At 38.0% G+C, this 19,038-nt stretch overlaps 3 protein-coding genes across 3 annotated transcripts; 1 reads left to right on the top strand and 2 right to left on the bottom strand.

Moving 5' to 3' along the window:
* Positions 1-3,362: 3,362 nt before the first annotated feature.
* Positions 3,363-5,072, bottom strand: admp (anti-dorsalizing morphogenic protein). The gene is made up of 5 exons (XM_074689497.1): positions 4,778-5,072; positions 4,551-4,687; positions 4,321-4,443; positions 4,033-4,222; positions 3,363-3,787 (listed from the first exon to the last, which is right to left on the bottom strand). Exons 1-5 carry the CDS (start codon positions 5,070-5,072, stop codon positions 3,363-3,365), a joined length of 1,170 nt encoding a protein of 389 aa, XP_074545598.1.
* Positions 5,073-6,583: 1,511 nt separating this feature from the next.
* Positions 6,584-12,297, bottom strand: pnhd (pinhead). The gene is made up of 7 exons (XM_074689449.1): positions 12,199-12,297; positions 11,649-11,744; positions 11,295-11,434; positions 10,718-10,994; positions 9,604-9,785; positions 8,779-8,837; positions 6,584-6,833 (listed from the first exon to the last, which is right to left on the bottom strand). The coding sequence occupies exons 1-7, from the start codon at positions 12,248-12,250 to the stop codon at positions 6,683-6,685; spliced, it is 957 nt and encodes a 318-aa protein (XP_074545550.1). The 5' UTR covers positions 12,251-12,297; the 3' UTR covers positions 6,584-6,682.
* Positions 12,298-14,541: 2,244 nt separating this feature from the next.
* Positions 14,542-17,837, top strand: LOC141804683 (serine/threonine-protein kinase NIM1-like). Its single transcript, XM_074689272.1, has 4 exons — positions 14,542-14,611; positions 14,699-14,962; positions 16,590-16,858; positions 17,070-17,837. Exons 1-4 carry the CDS (start codon positions 14,542-14,544, stop codon positions 17,823-17,825), a joined length of 1,359 nt encoding a protein of 452 aa, XP_074545373.1. The 3' UTR covers positions 17,826-17,837.
* The last annotated feature ends 1,201 nt before the right edge of the window (positions 17,838-19,038 follow it).

Consider the following 19,038-nt stretch of genomic DNA (forward strand, 5'->3'; position numbering starts at 1 on the left):
TCTTCTCATCTTGGCTGCCACTGTCATTGGTAAAAGTCTTTTTCAAATATCTTCTGAATTGGATTTTATTACCTCCACCAAGGAGGTTATGTCTTGGGGAGAGTTTGTCTGTTTGTCAGTGAACAATATAACTCAAAAACTAACCAACAGATCCTGATGTAATTTTCAGGAAATGTTCAAAATGGGGTGAAAAAGAAGTGATTAAACTTTGGAGGTGATCCGGATCACCGTCTAGATCCAGGATTATTTTAAAGGATTCTTTATCATTGTGAGATAGGGCTGTTTTCACCATATGTGTATATAACTCCACCATAAATGGTCAGATTGCTTTGCAAAACAATATAAGACAAGGTCACCATAATTTCTGACTGATGTAAAAGTACGATCCAGATCCTGCCAATATTCTGAATACTAAGATCTAGAATATGAAATATGTACTGGGTCATCATTTTCAATACTGTCAGGTAACAAATTATTGTACAAACCTGCAACTAACACCAAATTGTAGCAGACAGTCTGCTGAAAGGGAGTATAACATTAAAGTAGGACTAAAGTGTTGGTGACAATCACAATATGCTTGGTGGAGGTCTGCGCTCTCTGACTGCTTTTCTAGTTATATCTGTTCTCATGCTTTCTCTTTATAAGAAAAAAGTTTTAAAAATTAATTAAATTATTGTGTGCGTTTGTACTTAACATGATAATCTGTTACATCACAGCTGTAATAATGAAGTCATGTAACTTCTGTCCTCACATCACTCCTCCTGTTTCATCTTGTTAAAGTGTGTTTCTGTTTCCCTGATGAATTCTTCTCAGGCTAAACTCTGCCAGCTGTGAAGCAGAGATGTGAAAACTTCGCCATCCCCCCAGAGGCCGACTGATGTGACCGCGGCAGATGTTGCTGCTTCCTTTCATTACCTCTGATGTGATTACAGGTGAGAGATACAGCTGTTACTTTCATGCTCAGCTGGGCTTTAAACCAGTTTACCCGTGTTTTCTAATATTGAATAAGAAACAAATTATGATAATGGGTCAGGATGCCGATAGCACAGACCCAAGAAAGAAATATTTAAGTTCCAGTGAAGAAGTCCTTCAGCAGATGGCCAGTTTAGCAGCGTCCTCTGCTCTTTTTCCTGCTCCATCTGCTGAACACAGACTGTTACAAAGATTTTAATACTGTGCTGCACAGAAACAGCATCTCCAGCATCACAGTATAAATCAAGCTGAACAGTTGGATCCATTTTTCTGTTAGTCTGTGTTCACAAGACAGTCTTTAAACAACTTTATCCATTATTTATCCAATTCATCTATTTTATTTGGCCATCTCATCATCTCTGTGCAGAAAGGTGTGATGAATGCTGCTATTTTAACTGCTCTAAGCATCTGAGCACAGGTGAAGTGTATAAACTACCACGGTGTACTCAGGCGCCCTCTGGTGGTGATATGGTGGCTTTGCAGTCTGTTTGTCCCATTCAGGATCTGATTAGGTGTCTATGAAAGCCAGTTTTCTGCCAATAAATAAATAAATGAATAAAAAAAAATGTGTTTTTAAGACATGACTATCTCATAAAACTGTTTTTTTTTTTATCTGAAAAGTAAAAGAATTTCTGAAAATCTTCAATCATTGTCTCATTGAAGAAACATGAAACATGTAACTGTTACTAAAACACATTAAAAAGCCTACCTTACCTGTATTGATCCCGCACCCTGGATTAGCGACAAAAACATGCAGCCGATCATCATGGGAAGTCCTTTTTTTACAAGATAGTATCTCAAATTTCTCTTTTTATGAGATAGTTATGTCGTAAAAACAGGATTTTTTATTAAGTGAATGCAATACGCCACTGTAGACTTATGTTAATGAAAAAAAATTAAAGTTATGAGATAAAATATCAAGATTACTAGATACTAAAAAAAATATCAGTTAAAAAAGTTAAAAATTTCATCTTTCTTGAAAACAGGTGCTTCACTGGTAGTAACGTCTCCACCTTGCTTCCACCTCTCATAAGCGCTGAGCCGACTGGTGTTAAATTGAACAACACCTCATTTAACCCTATTTCAGTAAAACAAACACCCATTCAAAGATCCGTTTAGAAATTTCTTTGTAATATAGGGGGAGAATAGTGCTCAGTTGGTTAAAAACAGCCCCTGTTATAGCACGCTGGCCAAATTTGGCGAAATCCTGCCACAACTAAAAAAGGAAGGCTGTATTTTCTTCCAAAACCAAATATTGACCACTGGTAAACAGTGTTAAGCAAATTACTTTAAAAAAAAGTAATCAGTTATGCTCGTTACTTCCCCCTAAAAAATAATTAAATTAGTAACAGAATTACTCCTTCATAAATGTTATTAGTTACTAGGAAAAGTAAAATATTGCGCTACTTATTGAAAAACCTTTATTTTTGCAAAAGAATTCCGTTTTCGAGCAAGTTTTGTCCTGGAACATAATGTTCGCACATGTTTTCCTGCCTTTTGCACCCGTGACATTGAGGTGGTGTCTGTACTTCCATCCTAAAAATGCCAAGTTTTAACCCAGTAGATCACTCCAGAGTAGCACTTATTAAATTTGCAGCTCCTGTCCTGTGTCTGGTTGAGTGAGCCAGATCAGATAGACCTGCCGACACTTCCGATTTAAGAGGGGTTCCCACATTTTTGAACCCTCTTTCACTCCACTTTTGACTTGTAATTTCTCCTGATTACCCTTATTTTTAAGTACAATTGTGTCATCTCTAATATTTTTTCAAGTCAAAAAAAAAGTTGGCTACTTGCTTTACATTCAAACCTCAAAAAAGCATCCACCCCTCTTTCTCGAGTTGGTTTGATCCAAAGACGCTGCATGAGATCCTCTCTGACTGCAGGTTACACAGACAAACACAGGTAGCTGTGTCAGATAAATTAGTAATGTGCCTCATTTCACTGCCGGAAACAATAACAACTTTATAATGTTTGAAATAGTTATTAATTATATTACCCATTACTGGAAAAAGTAAAAGTGTTAGTTTTAACACATTATTTCCAACACTGGTAAATGAAAAAATATCATATTTGACAAAAGGTAGTTTCTACTAATAAATTCACTCATTGATCTTTTGTCTACAGCATTTATTCTGACTATGTAATAAATCACAACAACATATAATATACACATTTACATCTTTCACAGGATATCATTTCCATTACCGTCATATATTATAATTTATGGATATTTACATATATTACAAAGCCACCTACTGGACGAAGCACATTATGCATTAGTTGTAATATAGTTATAAAGACAGTAGGCTTTCTATCTGTACCAGAGCCTCTGTTTACATCGTGTTTTTAGGAGTATCTGTGCAGCAGTCCAGTGGTTGTGACGAGGTGTGTCAGTGGCAGCCGCAGCTTCCCGCCACCATGTCGTTGTACTGTTTGAGCACCACGTTCTCATCATCATCAAAGTAGAGCAGGTTGATGGAGAAGAGTTTGTCGGGCACGCAGCATGGTGTGTCGATGCCCTTCATCAGCTTCAGAGCGTTGATGATGGACTGCACGGTGGCGTGGTTGGTGGGTCTCATGTTCTGACCCAGTGGGAAGGGGCAGGAGCCTTTGCAGTGGTAGGCGTTGTATCCTCGGGGGGACACGATCCAACCGGACCAGCCGATCTCCTCGAAGTCGACGTAGAGAGGCAGACGCTGGCAGGGGGAAGACACACCTTCCTCCTCGCTGTAGTCCAGGGAGCGGGCGCTGCGGGAAGGAGGACCTGACATGGGGGCCTGTGGCAGGGTGGAGGTTGGAGTGGTGTCGTTTGGGTCTGGTGGAAAAAGGAGAAGAATTTGGTTAGAAAATGTAAGAAATATACTCCACGTGAAAAACCCAGCTCCTAAATTACAACTTTGAAGTTGTTGTAGCAATAATTAAGAGTCAGAAGTGAGACATAACGCTCAGGGGTTTTGTGGTGGCCAAAATTACCCTGGGCCTCATTTTTCTTATCTACAGCCCTGCTCAAAAAAAAAAACTGAGCTGCATCATTTTCCTTTAAAGTCACAAAAAACTCACCAAGACTTTCAAGAGTAGTAGATCGTCGCCCGTCGTCGGTGAAGAGCACCAGCATGGGCTGTTTGCTCTGGTGGTGACTGCGTCCTGAAGCAAAGCGGATCAGCTTCATGTCTGCTAGACTCCCTCCCAGAGTCTGAACCACCACATGGAGACCCAGGTTGCTGCCTTCATCCATTGTCCAGGAGCGGACCTTCAGGAGAAAGAGCAGTTTTAGCGCCGAGTTCAAACATTTTTAGTCTAAAATCCTGAACGAATCAGAGGAGGCCGCAGGGAGGAGTGAATACTCACTGCTTGTGTGATGGTGAAGACTTCCCAGCCTGTGGAGTGGACTGGGATGAGTCGGGAAGACAGCAGCTTCTTCTCCTGTGTGTGGTTGTTTTTGCTTGTGTCAAGCAGCTGATAGACACTGACCTGGATTAAGAAACAGAAGCAGAGCATGGTTACAGCTGTGCCCAATGGATTCTTCATGCTTTAGTGATGTATTCTCTATGTTCCTGTCTGTATTTGATGGTTCATACCTGGCAGAAGTGATGTCTGTGGAAAGTCAGGGTTGCCTGAGGTCGCAGCTTGAAAAGATGGAGCTCTGCTGTGAGGATCTTCTCAGTTCTGGCAACTGTGGACAAGTTGAACCTGAACTCCACCTGCTCACTGCGCACTGCAATGAGAATTAAACCATTAAAACCTGCACAAATGTAGTTAGGCTACTTCCTGTTTGCATCTGCTACTTGGAGAAATGAGGGCTTACATTTGTCAAAGAAGCTGCGCACAGTATTCCCCTCCAGAAGGTTCGGGTCCTTGGTCACACCGTCCACATCCGCCACCGTGTTGTACAGATCAAGCATGTACTGAGGCGGCTGCTTGTGTCCATGGACAGCAGGAGGATCCTCCATCCCAAAAACCTCCAGAAGTCTCTTGATAGCAGCTGAGCGGACTTCCTCTGGCTCGTTTTCATCCGTGAAGTGATTCTCCAGGTAGTTCAGTGAAGGCCGTGCAGCGGTGGCGCACAGCAGAGCGCTGAGAGTGACCACGAACATCAACATCTCTGAGGTTAGAGTAAGCTCCCGGTGCATCCGAGTCCTGAACCACACGACCAGTCAGCAACTTCAAGTTGGAGTGACTGAAGAGTCCTGGAGGCTCCACTTTTTATATCAAACGCTCCTGTGCGCTCTTGAGGGCCCCCAAAGTCTCGGTAAACAGCAGTAAAGATGCTATTTGGTCGCAAATGTAAATCACCAATCAGCGAATGTAAAGGGAGACTAATGGCGGCGTTAACAAGGTGTGAACGTGATTGTAGATTTCATTCAAGCCTATTGTCCTGACGTCTGGCAATAAAAGTTCAAATAAACTAAAAGTGGCCTTTGAAAAAGCTCGGTGCTCCTCCAGGAGAGGCTGCGTGCTTATGGTTTGCACTTTTTGTCCTCATATATTTTCATTTTATACAGAAATGTGGACGCAGCAAACCTGAAGCTGATCTCTTGAGGAAGTTTTCTCTCCATGGGAGGTCAGCTGCGCCTCAATGAATCCATTAAATTAGAATAATGGGCGCAGTGTCGAAGGTGGAAACCAATTACTTCAGTCAAAAGAAGGGTGTTGCTGGCTACACGTCGTGAGATTTACATATCTGCTTATCCAGCTCCAGCTGCGTAATCACTGAATTTGCAGTTTTGTGTCTTGAAAACGTGGAGTTTACTGATACAACCAGGAAAAAAGATGTGTAATCAGTTAATTATTGTCTAGATTTAATTTAAAGGCCATTCTCTTGTGCATTGATTTGTCAGAACATAAAGTGTGGTTCTAAAATATAGTTGATATTAAAAATTTATTTGACCATCCTTATTAAAACTGTTTTTTTAAGTTTTTTTTTTTTATTTTATTTTATTCTTCTCTTCTTGTGCCATTTGGCTGCTTTGATCGCGCCATTACGCACAGGCTAAAGACAGGTGGCCCCTCACAAACAAACTTCCCCCTGACTGAAATAAACGATCAAGAGATCAAAGCTTTCTTCTTCTTCTTTATGGCAGCTTGAAAGCAAGTCACAAAACACTCATGATGACAGAAAAGAAGCGACTCTCGTGTTTATTTCACACGTTCATATCAAGATGAGACACCGTGAAGGACTCGCACGTGTGTTTTTCTAACGGACAGTTGTAAACTTCTATGACTTCAGCTCCTTTTAAGTGATTCTTCAAAGACCAAAAGCTCTTTGAAACCGAAACCTGATTCTGTTTGTAGTTCAGGTTGTACTGACCTGTAGATCTGATACACAATTATCAGTCTTCTTTGCTCCTGATTTCTGATTTAAAACCTAAACTTTGTGATTCTTAGTCGCTCAGTATTGACATATTTTACTTTATTTTCTCTTTGAGCACCTGAAAGTTTCTGACATACTCTCAAAAAGGTGTTTTCATTTACAGAATAAGAAGAAATAAGTGTTGCTCAGAGATTCTCGTATTAAATTTATTTACAAAATTATCATTTTTACATATATTACATATAATACAATAATACTTTAGGGAAGCAAGTCTTTAAACAAATGTCTCAGCACTGGAAGGGAAAGAAGGGTCTCCAATAAGCTGCAAGATCTGTGAGTTTATACATTTCAGCTCCTCAGGGTGTCATAGGGGTCATTCTCCAGCAGGGGGCACAGTTTTCAGCTCTGGCAGAGGCAGGAAGTGATGGAGTGGACCGTGCGGATCTGTCCATGCTGGGTGAGGAAGCTGTGGCTCTCGTAGCCCTGAGGGACACAGGAAGTGGACTCGCTGTCGGCCCATAAGTGGCAGATTTTGGGATCAGATGGACTCCTGTGGATCAAAAAACAACACTTTAAAATCAGAGTCTGCAGCCTTAAAGATGGGGTTCACTGTCAATTTTAACAAAGAAAACCCTGGAGACAGTGTTTTTCTAAAGAAGCCAAACATGAAATTTGAGGACTGGTGCGCCACACTGACAATAAATAAATAAATAAATAAATAAATAAAATAATAAGATAAAATGAAATAAAATAAAATAAAATAAACAAAGTAAAATAAAAAGAAGTAAAATAAGATAAAAATAAATGAAGCTGCAAAATTACTCTTAAAGAATCAAATAAATAAAAGTGGATCATGCATGGAAAAATGTGTGACCCTATAAGACTTGAGGATGAAATATTTTTATTCATCTTGGATAATTAGCTTCACCCCAGATTTATTTTGAGTATTTATAGGAAGTAGACATCACTGATGTTTTGAGTTTTGCTCAAAATGCTCTAAAATTCAACAAGTGGCTGTCAATTTATCAAAGGAGAGACACTGTGCAGTTGTATTTGGGTTGTTTTGAAAGCTGGTATGTACTAAGAATAAGGAAAGCTTAATTGAAATAAAAAATAAAATGTAAATTGTAATAAAAGAATTACATTGACTTTTAAAAATCATCATTCTGTACAAAAAAAAATATATATATATATTTATTTATTTATTTATTTTATTTCAATTTTGCAAAGCTTAAGGCATGCTTGCTTTATTTTTGGTTGTCTGTTCAAGTGTCCATTAAATCATTGTTTGAGTGAAGGGGAAAATACTACAAGACTTTTTCTTCTTTCTGCTCCTTTTCATTCATTTTGACTTATTTTGTTTTGTATTGTACTTCTATTTTTATTTTATCAAGAATGAAATGAAGTCAAACTAAACTAAACTAAACTAAAAATCAGGACTTTTTATGACATTTCATGATATGTTTAGATCAAGGTTATAATAGTTTTGGATTTGTCATTATAGTTTAGTTTTAGTTAGTTTTGACATTTTTTCCTTTACAATTTAGTTTTAATTAGTTTTAGAGCAGGTATTCTAGTATTTATTTAGTTTTGAGGCTTAGTTTTAGTTTAGTTTTAGTTTTTTCATACCTTATTAACAAGGTGCAGGATTCAAAAAGGTCAGAGTAAATATTTTGTAATAATGTTTATTTTCAAGTCCAACATAGTGCTCACTGCTCAGTCAATGCTGATACTGAAATGTTGGCTGCTGCCTTGAACACAAGAAATAACATTAACTTAATACAAAAAATATAAATATAAATTAAATAAAAATAATATAAATTTAAATTATATGAAACAATATAATATGAGCTTTAATAATTAGAAACTTGGACTCTGTAACAATAAAGTCAGACTCACATGAAATTAAACTATTACAGATGCTCTAATTCAGTCAGTGCAGTAAACAAGCACGTCCCTATACATTGCTATGATGGTGCTGTACGGCGCTGACAACTGCCGAAAACTGTCGTAAAATTGGTATTTTGTGAACACAAGATACAGTTTTAGTATACTTATCGTTTTTGTTTTCTTTTCTAGTAGGCCTATTTATTAGTTTGAGTTAACTGCAATGTATTTTAAATTTTAGTTTTCGTTTTTAGTTTTGTTTTAGTTGTTATTATAACCTTGGTTTAAATAGTTAGGAAAATATTTTAAAGAACTTCAAACTTTTCAAGGAAAAATAAAAGAAGTAGCTTTATGACCAGGGATAAGTTTAGCTGAATGTATAAATTTAATTGTTGTTTGGGCAGAAAATAAATGCACTCAATGGGATTATATGATAAAATCCCAAACAAATACTCAGCAGAAGGTAGAAGAGGAACATTTGGTGTAGGAACTGAAAAGGCCAACATGCTGGGAGCAGAAAGTGTCAGAATTCACAGGCAACTGTTGCGAGTGTCACTAAGGAGGTGTGTATTTCTGTGTGTGTGTGTAGCAGCTGTGTTCGTACTTACCTGAGAAGGCATCGCTTCCCTGTAGAGCAGCCTCCCAAACATCTGCCCACATCTATTTCCTGTGGAAAATTAGCAACACAGAGAGAAGGTCGTCAGCTCACAGCGGGTCACAAATATTGACACAGTTCAGTCGGGGGAAAGATGCCGTTTAGCATTTTAACTGCTTTCCTTCGTCACCTGCAGACACCATTTGTGTTTGTGCTGCGCTCGCACCTTTGGGGCTGAGGGAAACCAACTGTGTCTGAAAGTTCAACTGAAACTTAAGGCTTAAAATTAAATATAGATGTTGCTCCTTTTTTTCTGTATCTGTGATTTTGAGTTGTGGATGGGAACTTTACAGTAATTTCAATTAAATTAAATCAAAGAAAGAGTATTTTTTAATTATTTCTTAATGGCCCCCAAAAAAAAAACACATTTGGAGTGATATTAATTTCCTGGATTATATCTATGCTCAGGCTCACATCAGCCCGCCACCATGTGTTTTTATTGCAGCTCGTGTCTGAATAAGCATTAAACACATCCTGGAGTCTGGCGGTGCAGTCTGGTCCGTGGATTAGCTTGATTAAAAGCCGTCTTCCACATGTGTCTGATGAATAAAGATCCTTCATTAACTGTCTGGCACCCAGCTCGAGCCCTCGTTTCCTATAAAACTTGATTACAAAAGCAGGTGTGAAACCTGCATCACAAATGAACCCCTCCTCTGGTGTTAAGAGTGCCGTGCTAATCAAAGGGGAAATAGGACTTCCTCTGAAATGTTGGAGTTCATCTTAAAGTTGGCTTCAGGCCCATGTGTGTGTTTGTGTTTTAATGATGATTTATACTCACTTTAAGTCTCTCCTCTTTGACCCCATCTGCATGCTGCACTGTTTCATAGTAATACTCCACGTACGGGACCCTGTAGCAGCTTTCCTTCAGCTCACAGGCAGCCACGGTCTGGATGAGGTCCACTTTGTTGGGAGTTTCCACCAAGGCTGAGTCAAACTTGGTGGGAACACAGGAAAAACCCTCTGTGGGTGATTGAGAGAGAGAAGTTAGAGGTCAGCTGAGTCATAACAGATTAAAAATAGAGACAAAGACATTTTTAAAAACACAGGATTAGCTTTGCAATCTCTTACAAACTAGATGTTGGAAAATTTTTCATAAGATGTTTTTGTTTTGATGCATGCTGGGAAAGAGGAAGTGCACCAGGTTTTTTTTTTGCAAGAGACCTATTTACTCACAGCAACATATGATGTTTCTCATAATTTTAATCTTTAATTGTCAATTTGGGCCTACAACTTTTTTTTTTTGGAAAGAACTGTTTGCACTTACTAACTGAGTCACGCGTTGACAATTTAGGGTCAATTTACTGGCTATTTTTTTTAATCATGACCAAAATACATTGAATTTACCAAGCGCGTGTCAGTTTGTTGGTAAAATGACCCTGTGCAGTCAAATTAGGGTTGTTTTGAAAGAAAATATGCGCTAAAAAAGAGAGAAAATTTTAATCAAAATGAAATTAAAATGTAAATTTTGGAAGAAAAAAATCATTTTTTCTGAAAAATCCTATTAAAAAGTTAAAAAAGAAGATAAAACTGTCTGTAAAATTTAAGAAAACTTAGTTTTATATAGTCTTGCATGATTTGCTAACCACAGCATGAAGTTTTTACCCTCCTCTGTTATTTTAAGACATAGTAAACAGGCATTATTATTATTATTATTATTATTATTATTATTATTATTATTATTACTATTATTACTGTTATTATCATTATTATTTTCATTATTTATTTATTTATTTTTTTTTTTTTTTAAATCGTATTACGAAAAAAAAAAAAAAAATCCGCTTCTCAAATTTGCTAAATCCCGTCCCTCCATTGTTTTTCCCCCCTTTTTTTAAAAAAAATATTTATCAATTTTTTTTTTGTTACGTTTGTTTTCTCCAGGTGAACACACTCACCTGGTGAACCCTTGGACTTAGAGCATCCTCCCACATCGATGACCGTCTCGTAGGGTGAATCGGAGTAGTAAGTCTTCAGCGCGGGGACCCGGATGCACTGACTCAGCTTGATGTCGCACTGACACTCCTGGATCACCTCCACCTCCCGGGGCCCTTCGAACAGAAGCACCCGGTCCACGCGCATCCCCGTCGGCTCGCACACCTGGTTCACCCCGCAGGAGGGGAGCTGGTTCAGCGGCTCCGGGTTGCCTGGTGGTGTAGGTTTGCGTGTCCTCATCTATAAGAAGGCCAGAGAGGGTATCGTTACGGGCATGTTAAAACATGTTTCCCAGTAGCCTTTGTAAATGATATATTTTGATTCAGTTTCGAAATATTTACCGGAAGCAAAATTGTTGCACTATAAAAAAAAGGTTACATCAAATGAAAATGGTGTTTTACTGCAGAGAAAATATGATTTAGTGTTACTTAACTGTTATATTATTATATTTACGTGCATCTAAATGTCAATTTCAGGTTAAAATCTCATCAGTCTAAGTAACAGCTCCCTCTTGTGGCCATGTGGTGGAACTGCACTGACCTTTTTGCTCCTGAGAAATTCCAGCATGGAGGAGTGTTTGGAGTATTCCTGCTGTCCTGCTTCATGTGATGGCCTGACTGCTCCCCCACAGTGAGACCTGCACATCCCCACGTCCACACTGACAGGACTCCCAGAGATGTCTGGTGAGAGAAAGAGAGAAAATCACACAAAGACACAGAATTAGTTTGATAGTTTCAGCCTGCAAAGGAAAATAAAGTAAAAAAAATCATTTTTTAAGTGTTAAACATCTTAGTCCAGCTATAATTTCACTTTTATTGGACTATTATAAATTTAGAGTAAAGAAACATGTATCAACAAATAAAAGTATGGTGTCTTCAAACTTATCGGCCTTACCTTGCCCGATGTAAACAAAGTGACTTTGTCTTTTGCAGCACACCCTCTGTGTGAACAGGTTTCTGTGATCTGTGTGTTTGCTCAAAACTCCAGTCACTAAAAAACACAACAAACATCATCTTAGTATGCACTGTTTACATTATACTGCAGATACTATGTTCATACTTTTTCTGTTTGAGCAAAATATTGTCCAAAATGCACATTTCAGGGTTGGTGAGAACAGGAAGTGCAGAAGTTGACTTTCTTCAAGGTCATCTTAGCAGCTGCTTAAGCTTTTAATATTCTAAGCCATCTTACTGTTTAGTTATGTAATGCATGACTCACATGGACATCCCAAAATTTTCCATAAAAACTTGTTAAGTCAGTTTATCTCAACTTGTTCTGCTTTAAAATATTCTATGTAAGCAAAATTAAAGATAGTTTTATCGTTAGACCTTTGATGTTTATGAGTCATGCAGTAAGAACAGATAAGTGTCATTTTATACAGTGGAAAGCTGCTTCTACACACATTTCTCCAGCTTTAAGAAAGAATCAGATGACCAGTACTTACAGGTGAAGTGGAGGGCACACAGGAGGAGAAGGAGCCGTTGGCGTAAATCCATGTTTTTAGTCTCAATCTGCTCCTCAGCTGCTAAATCCTGAGTGTCCCTCTGCTCTCTGACGCCTCTGATATTTATACGGGATCAAGCTTCAGCCCCAGATGTGACCTGAAAACCAGCTCTCAAAGTGGTGTGGGGCCAAAAAAAGTGAGAGCTAATCAAATTTCCATGCTGAATGCTTTGTTAGATGCAGTTCTTACAAGCACTTCAAAGGAAACCTCTGCAGCGTGTGTTTCTGCTGCGAGTAACCCAGAGGCTCGAGTGTGTCGACCGGCCCGAGCTCAGCCTAATGAAGGGCTTAAGTAGCCCTGAGCCATTAAAGCGTCGCTCATTCAAAGGCATTAATCATCTTTTATCTCAGGGGGAAGGTGTTTAGCACCTCTGACTTAAAACAAAACCCGGCCCAAACACACAAACAGGATCAGCGTGGGGGCCTGAGCCTCCCCTTTACAAAACTTCAGCACCTTTGTGTTTATTCAACATGACACCAAATGGCTAGACCTCTCAGAGCGGCTCCTCAAACCTCAGCACAGAGGGCAGGAGGATGAAGAATCAGAGTTACAAACCAGTGATTCAAACATTCATCTCAGTTTTTGTTTAAAAACCCTGACACTGAAAGTGAGAAAGTCACGAAATGCTCCAAAAAAATAGGATTTCTTATTTAAAAGAGCTGTGCAAACATTTCACTTTGTGTCTTAATCAGATAACAGTTGCAAAAAGTCAGATTTTATTTCAAAAATAAGTTTATATTTACTTTTTAAACATTTATCCCACTGCTGTCTTAATAAGGTGTTAGTCTTTCTTTGAAGTGTTGATCTGATCCCCTCATTTTCTGCAGGATCAACGGATCATCGTTCAGACAGCCATCAACACCCAGACACCTTGATTAAGGTGACGCCTACTACAGTATCTACGGCTGGGAAACAATAAATCTTATTGAAACTTGGTTATAATCCTGGTAATACTGTAGATTATCTGTTATTTAGTTGATGTAATCATTTAAAACAGTAGCACTGAGCTTTAGATTTTCTTTAATTAAGGATTTGGTGGTGATGTGGAGGTAAATTGATTCTGTTTTGGATAAGAATTTGCAGATTTTATCAGCGGTCAAAGATCATTGAGGCTGTTGAAACACTTCTCTGTGGAGGGCTGTGTGTTTAAACAGTTATCTTAATATAAATCTTTATATTTAAGGCTCATTTTAACTCTCCACTCTCTTTAGAGTTTTAAATTTTGTACTTCCTGAATGTTTAATTTCATTTTCCTCCAATCTCAAAGTCATTATACTCAACATCTCTTGTCTCCTTTTTAATTTATTGGAATTAACTTGAAATAATCCAGATGTAAAATGCTAAAAGCTAACAGTAGCCACCCTCTCATTAGCACATCTGTATTTTCATAGTCTTCAACATCTCCCGTGCTGAGACGACGACGATGATGATGATGCAGATGATGATTACTGATCCTTTATTGGATTACAGAGAGGTGCTCTCGACATGACCACACAGATTATGAGCAGCGATGACTGCTGGACAAACCCCGTGTCCACTGTGCTATAGCTAAGGTTGACAGGAGGAGTGACAGCGAACAGACGCTACCTCTGTGTGTGTCCGTCCAGACAGTCTGGCCTCCTATCCGTCTGGTGTCAGGGTCAACGTCTGGGTCACTGTGTAGTCTGGTCTGAAGGTCACAGACTCCAGAAACTTCAGGTTGTGAGGGTTAAAGTAGATTTTTTTGCATTAGAGTTATGAAAGTTGGGAGAAATGTGCGTTTTCACTGCACGAAACTCAACAACACCTTCAGGAATTAGCACAAAACAGTAAATATGGGTGTTTCATATCACAAGGTGTCATATAAAGTTGCTCCTGAATGTGAAAACTACAAAAATCTGATTCTTTTGCATCATCTCTCCCCTCCCATGACCCCTCATCAGCAGCGAGTGGTCGTTTATGAAACGTACATGCAGATTTAATCTATTAGAACTGCTGTCAAAGCACACGCAGGTTATATACGTCCATGTCCAGGGGTTAAAGAAGCCTCTGTAAAGCCCGGCTACTGTCCTTCTGTGTGGGAGGAGTCCGACACTGTGGGATTACTGGCGTCACGCTGCAGGTCTAGATTATAAACCAGGAGACAATAGTGCAGCACAGGGAGACGGCAGCCGAGCAAGAGCAGCGAGGCATCCTGGACGTCCTGCAGAGAGTTTCGATTTGTTTCCTCCAGATTTTGTTTGGTGACTTATCACCGTGTTGTATTTTAAAGCCGTGAAGATTTTGATTTCTGAAATGGAAATCATGTACTGCCACAGCAGGAATAACAACATCAAGACAGAGAAAAGCAAAAAGAGCATAAAAAGCAAAACATGTAAGTACACACACACACTACTCTGCAGTCTAAGCTCACAATTTTAATATTTCGATGCACTTTAATTTGATTATCTCCTCCTCTCAGGGGCTCACTTGAAGATGACTCAACATCAGGACGACATCCTCGCCCTCACATCCCAAACAGCAAGGAACAACCTCGAGGAGGAGGAGGAGGAGGATGTGATGCAGCGCACCGCGTTGGCGAAGGCCTTGTATGACCTGAGCCACTCAGAGCGGGTGCTGAATGATCTGGTGTTTGGACGGCGGGTGGGGCTTTACGAGCTGAGAGGAGAGATTGGCTCCGGAAACTTCTCCAAGGTCAGGTTTGGGATACATGATCTGACCAAAGGTGAGATGCTGGATGATTAGTTTATTCTTATGTTAGAAGATTTAATCAGATTACAGAGGCAGTTTTCAAGCTCCTAACACTTGATTTATTTCTTACTGAAGCTTAAATATAAGAAAAAATAAACCGTATTGAGTTATATGAATGTTTAACATGAGTTTGGATGGTTTAAAGGTTTTTATCAGGTTATGATGCAATAACACACACGGGCTGGAGTTACAGCAGTGCTATTAAAAGATGATAAGTTGGTCATAAAGGCCTTATCTTTCCCCATAGTCACCACCACAGAGGCTGCAAGAGAAACTGGGTCATGTCAGGTTTTCTTAGACTGCAGAAAAGTTTTCTTCTGTTTATAGATTTAATGTTTAATCCTTTCTTAAATATCCTCCCACTTGATTTAAAATTACATGTTGAACTCTGTAGCGACTGCCTTCCTCTTTATCAGACCTCCTGATGTGTTTCATGGATAATTCAGTGAATTACATGTTATCGGTGTGTCTAATCTTTTAAATCTATTTCTTTTTAAACTTTTATCCATTTTTCTTGTTTCAACTTTTGTTGAAATGATTTTAAACTGTGTTTTGTACGGCGCCTTAGTAAAGTGCCTTAAAATAAAATGTATTATTATTATTATTATTATTATTATTATTATTATTATTATTATTATTATCATTATTATTATATGGAACCCTAAAAAGTACATAGCTAATAGGATTAAAACATTTCGCAATAAATACCACTGTGATAGATAACAGACAAATATATGATATGGTCATTAAATTCAGAAATACGTCAATATTATTGTGAAATATTTTTTCAGTATTCTTTAATATCGAATAATAATAATAATATATTCTATAATTATTAACTATTTAAAATAATGACTTTTTATATATTTTTCAAGCTTTTATAAAATAATGTGTATATATATATATATATATATATATATATATATATATATATATATATATATATATATATATATATATATATATATATATATATATATATATATATATATATATATATAAAGAAATTTTAAAAAAGTTTTTATTTCCAATGTCCTTTTTTTTCACTGTCCTTTTTATTTATTTTAAAATAAAAAAAAAGATTTAAACAAAAAATAAATACAAAGTTATTGTTTTAAAAAGCATAGAATTGTTAAAATAATCATCATGAAATATTTTATTTTAATAATTTGATATTAAAGAATAATAATAATTATTAAATTTTTTCATAATACTGAAGCCTTGTTTTACAATTTATATGCCAATGTTTATGAGTCTGTTATTTATTAAAATAGTATTTATTGCAATTTTTTTTTTTTTATTTGATTATGAATGTTTTAGGGCTCCATAGTTATACAGTGCCAAATGACATCCACAGTAATCTCTGGACTCTTAGTGGAAAGATTTAAGCTGCGACGTTCTCTTTGTTCTGTTCAAAAAACATGCAAGTCAGCTCAATGTAACCTGTCTAATCCTCTTATCCATATCCTTTAATCCATGAAGTCTTTATAGCTTTATAGTTGCATTGAAATGTGGCTCCAAAATTACCGACACAAACAATATAAGTTAGATAAAATCAGAGATTGATTGATTGATTGATTTCTTGTCTCACTTTCTGGTAGAAAGAGTTGCGGTCAAAGTCCTGGATAAAGTTCGTCTGGACGAGGAAACGCAGTCGCTTTTCCAGTCAGAAATCTCCTGCATGGTGAAGCTGTCTCACCCAAACATCGTGCGCCTGTACGAGGTGCTGGAGACGTTCAAGAAGCTCTACCTGGTGATGGAGTACGCCAGCGGAGGAGATCTGTTCTCACGCATCAGCAGCAGGGGGCGCCTGTCGGACCTGGAGAGCAAACTTGTGTTCTGTCAGATTCTGTCTGCGGTCAAACACATGGTGAGGACGGCTGTAAAACGATTTACAAACAGAGTAAAGTCATAAAAAGAGGCGATATCTGTCTTAGATCAGCTGAGTAATGACTCATTTTTGATGACAGCCTCATATCTTATGTTTCTGGTTTCATTAAGTGGCTGTAAATGGGAATATTTAACCCTCTAATGCCCTTGCTGTCAGACCCACTTTCTCAATCTCTTTCCTCTTTTCCCAGCATGATAATCACATCGTGCACAGAGACCTGAAGGCAGAGAACGTCTTCTACACCAGCACCTACTGCATCAAAGTCGGTGACTTTGGTTTCAGCACGTACTGCCATCCCAACGACGTCCTCCACACATTCTGTGGCTCTCCACCCTACGCAGCGCCTGAGCTGTTGACAGCAGACAGTTATTCGGGTCAGTGTGCAGACGCCTGGGCGCTGGGAGTCTTGCTTTTCTTCATGATGACGGCCTCCATGCCGTTCAAAGCTACAAACACGAATCTGCTGAGGTGCTGCATCCTGCAGGGCTCCTACATGGTCCCCTCCTATGTCCCCGCAGCATGTCAGGAGGTCATTCAGGGTCTGCTGAGGCTGGTTCCTGAAGACCGCCTCACTTTAGCACAGATCATGAGCAGCAGCTGGATGACAGGCTTTGAATACCCGGGGGCTTACCCACCGTGTGCTCCGACTCCCTCCCACCTGGTGGAGGCCTCACACATCCTCAGTTCAGACGAGCTGAGTGTGAAGGCAGCGCTGGAGGATCTCGGCATTACTGAAGCTCATCTCCTGAACAACAGTGCTGACTTAAGGAGTCCCATCACTGGGGCCTACAGGATTCTGCTTCACCGCATCCAGAAGAGGAGGTCTGTGGAGGCTGTGGGCTACAACCAGACGAGCACCAAGGAGTCCCAGAACAATCGGAAGTGGAGAGCAAGCTCAGAGGGAGCTCTGAACAAACAGCAGTCTGTGGTCTGCAGCGTCATGTAGTTAGATTCAGTCGCTCTACGCTCTGAGAGATGTGCTCATTCGCCTTTTAAGCGAAAAGTAGACATGTTTTCATTTAGCAGATGCTTTCATCTAAGGCAGGGGTCTGCAACCTTTACTTAAGTAGCAGCCATGTTGCCTCAGCTCAGCTGGATTAGAGCTATTCAGGAGCCACAAAATCTACTTTATCGCCCCCCCCCCAAACAAGTGATGTGGAAAAAATTCTAAAGATAGTTAAAAAGTTCTAAAAAATCACAAATCTACTTATCAAGATTTTTTTTACCTAAAAAATATAATAAACATGTGATGTCTTATTTCTTATTTTTATTTTTAAAATTTGCAAAAAAAATTTTTTTTTGAAAATTTCATGTTTTAAATTCTTTAAAAAAAGTGTGAAATTTCAAAACTTTGCATAAAAAATAAAAAAAATTAATTTGTAGAGATTTAATATATTTGACATTCAATAAATTTGCGAACTTTAAAAAAATAATTTAAAATAATTTGCAAAAATAAAAACAATTGAATAAAAAAGGGAATTAAAAAAAAAAATTAAATTACTTGCAAAAACTAAAAAAAAATCATTTTAAAAATTCGTAAAAATGTCAAGAATAATAAATATATTATATGTTTTCAAAATTCATAAATTTTTGAAATTTCAAAAAATTGCAAAATATTAAAAAATTAGTGTAAAAAAATGCAAAAAAAAATTGCTTGAAATTTTGACAAGTTGCAAAAACTTTAAAGAAATTAATAAAATATATGTAAAAATGTCAAAAATATTGAAGTCATTATATATATTTTTAAATTTTTGAAATTATAAACAATTGCAAAAATTAATTTGATTTTAAAAAAGTTTATTTGAATGTCATATCATTTTTGGGATTTTACAGCTCAACTCATCATGTTTTGTTGTTTGCTAATGTCTTGCCACTTATCAAGCATGCATATAACGCCAGCACACTGGCAGTTAAATGCATCCATCAGAGTTTGAATGAACATTTACTCACAGTTTAACCCATGTATTAGCCCGTGCTTTATCACTATCCTGTTCAGCTTTTGGTCTATGTGCTGATATTGAAAAAAAAAACCTGACCTGAACACATAGAAATAACATTTAATGGTGTCTCTGTCACATGAGGCTGCAGGGCGACCAGCAGAGATGCTGTCTGGGTCGGATGAATGAACTGCTGTTGAAGAGAAGGAGTGCCTCAGTTTT

The sequence above is a fragment of the Halichoeres trimaculatus genome, unplaced genomic scaffold (genome assembly GCF_033239565.1).
Source record: "Halichoeres trimaculatus isolate MK-OKI-2021-1 unplaced genomic scaffold, fHalTri1.1 fHalTri1_scaffold_15, whole genome shotgun sequence".
Lineage (NCBI taxonomy): Eukaryota > Metazoa > Chordata > Actinopteri > Labriformes > Labridae > Halichoeres > Halichoeres trimaculatus.

Excerpts from the sequence above, each read along its gene's own strand:
- admp (XM_074689497.1), bottom strand. The coding sequence starts at position 5,072 with ATGTTGATGTTCGTGGTCACTCTCAGCGCTCTGCTGTGCGCCACCGCT. Across the intron at positions 4,688-4,777 it reads GCGCAGCTTCTTTGACAAAT|TGCGCAGTGAGCAGGTGGAG; the intron begins GTAAGCCCTCAT and ends TTCTCATTGCAG. Across the intron at positions 4,444-4,550 it reads ACAGACATCACTTCTGCCAG|GTCAGTGTCTATCAGCTGCT; the intron begins GTATGAACCATC and ends TTCTTAATCCAG.
- pnhd (XM_074689449.1), bottom strand. The coding sequence starts at position 12,250 with ATGGATTTACGCCAACGGCTCCTTCTCCTCCTGTGTGCCCTCCACTTC. Across the intron at positions 9,786-10,717 it reads TAAGTCCAAGGGTTCACCAG|AGGGTTTTTCCTGTGTTCCC; the intron begins GTGAGTGTGTTC and ends AATCACCCACAG. Across the intron at positions 6,834-8,778 it reads GGGAAGCGATGCCTTCTCAG|GAGTCCATCTGATCCCAAAA; the intron begins GTAAGTACGAAC and ends TTTGATCCACAG.
- LOC141804683 (XM_074689272.1), top strand. The coding sequence starts at position 14,542 with ATGTACTGCCACAGCAGGAATAACAACATCAAGACAGAGAAAAGCAAA. Across the intron at positions 14,963-16,589 it reads GATACATGATCTGACCAAAG|AAAGAGTTGCGGTCAAAGTC; the intron begins GTGAGATGCTGG and ends ACTTTCTGGTAG. Across the intron at positions 16,859-17,069 it reads TGTCTGCGGTCAAACACATG|CATGATAATCACATCGTGCA; the intron begins GTGAGGACGGCT and ends CTCTTTTCCCAG.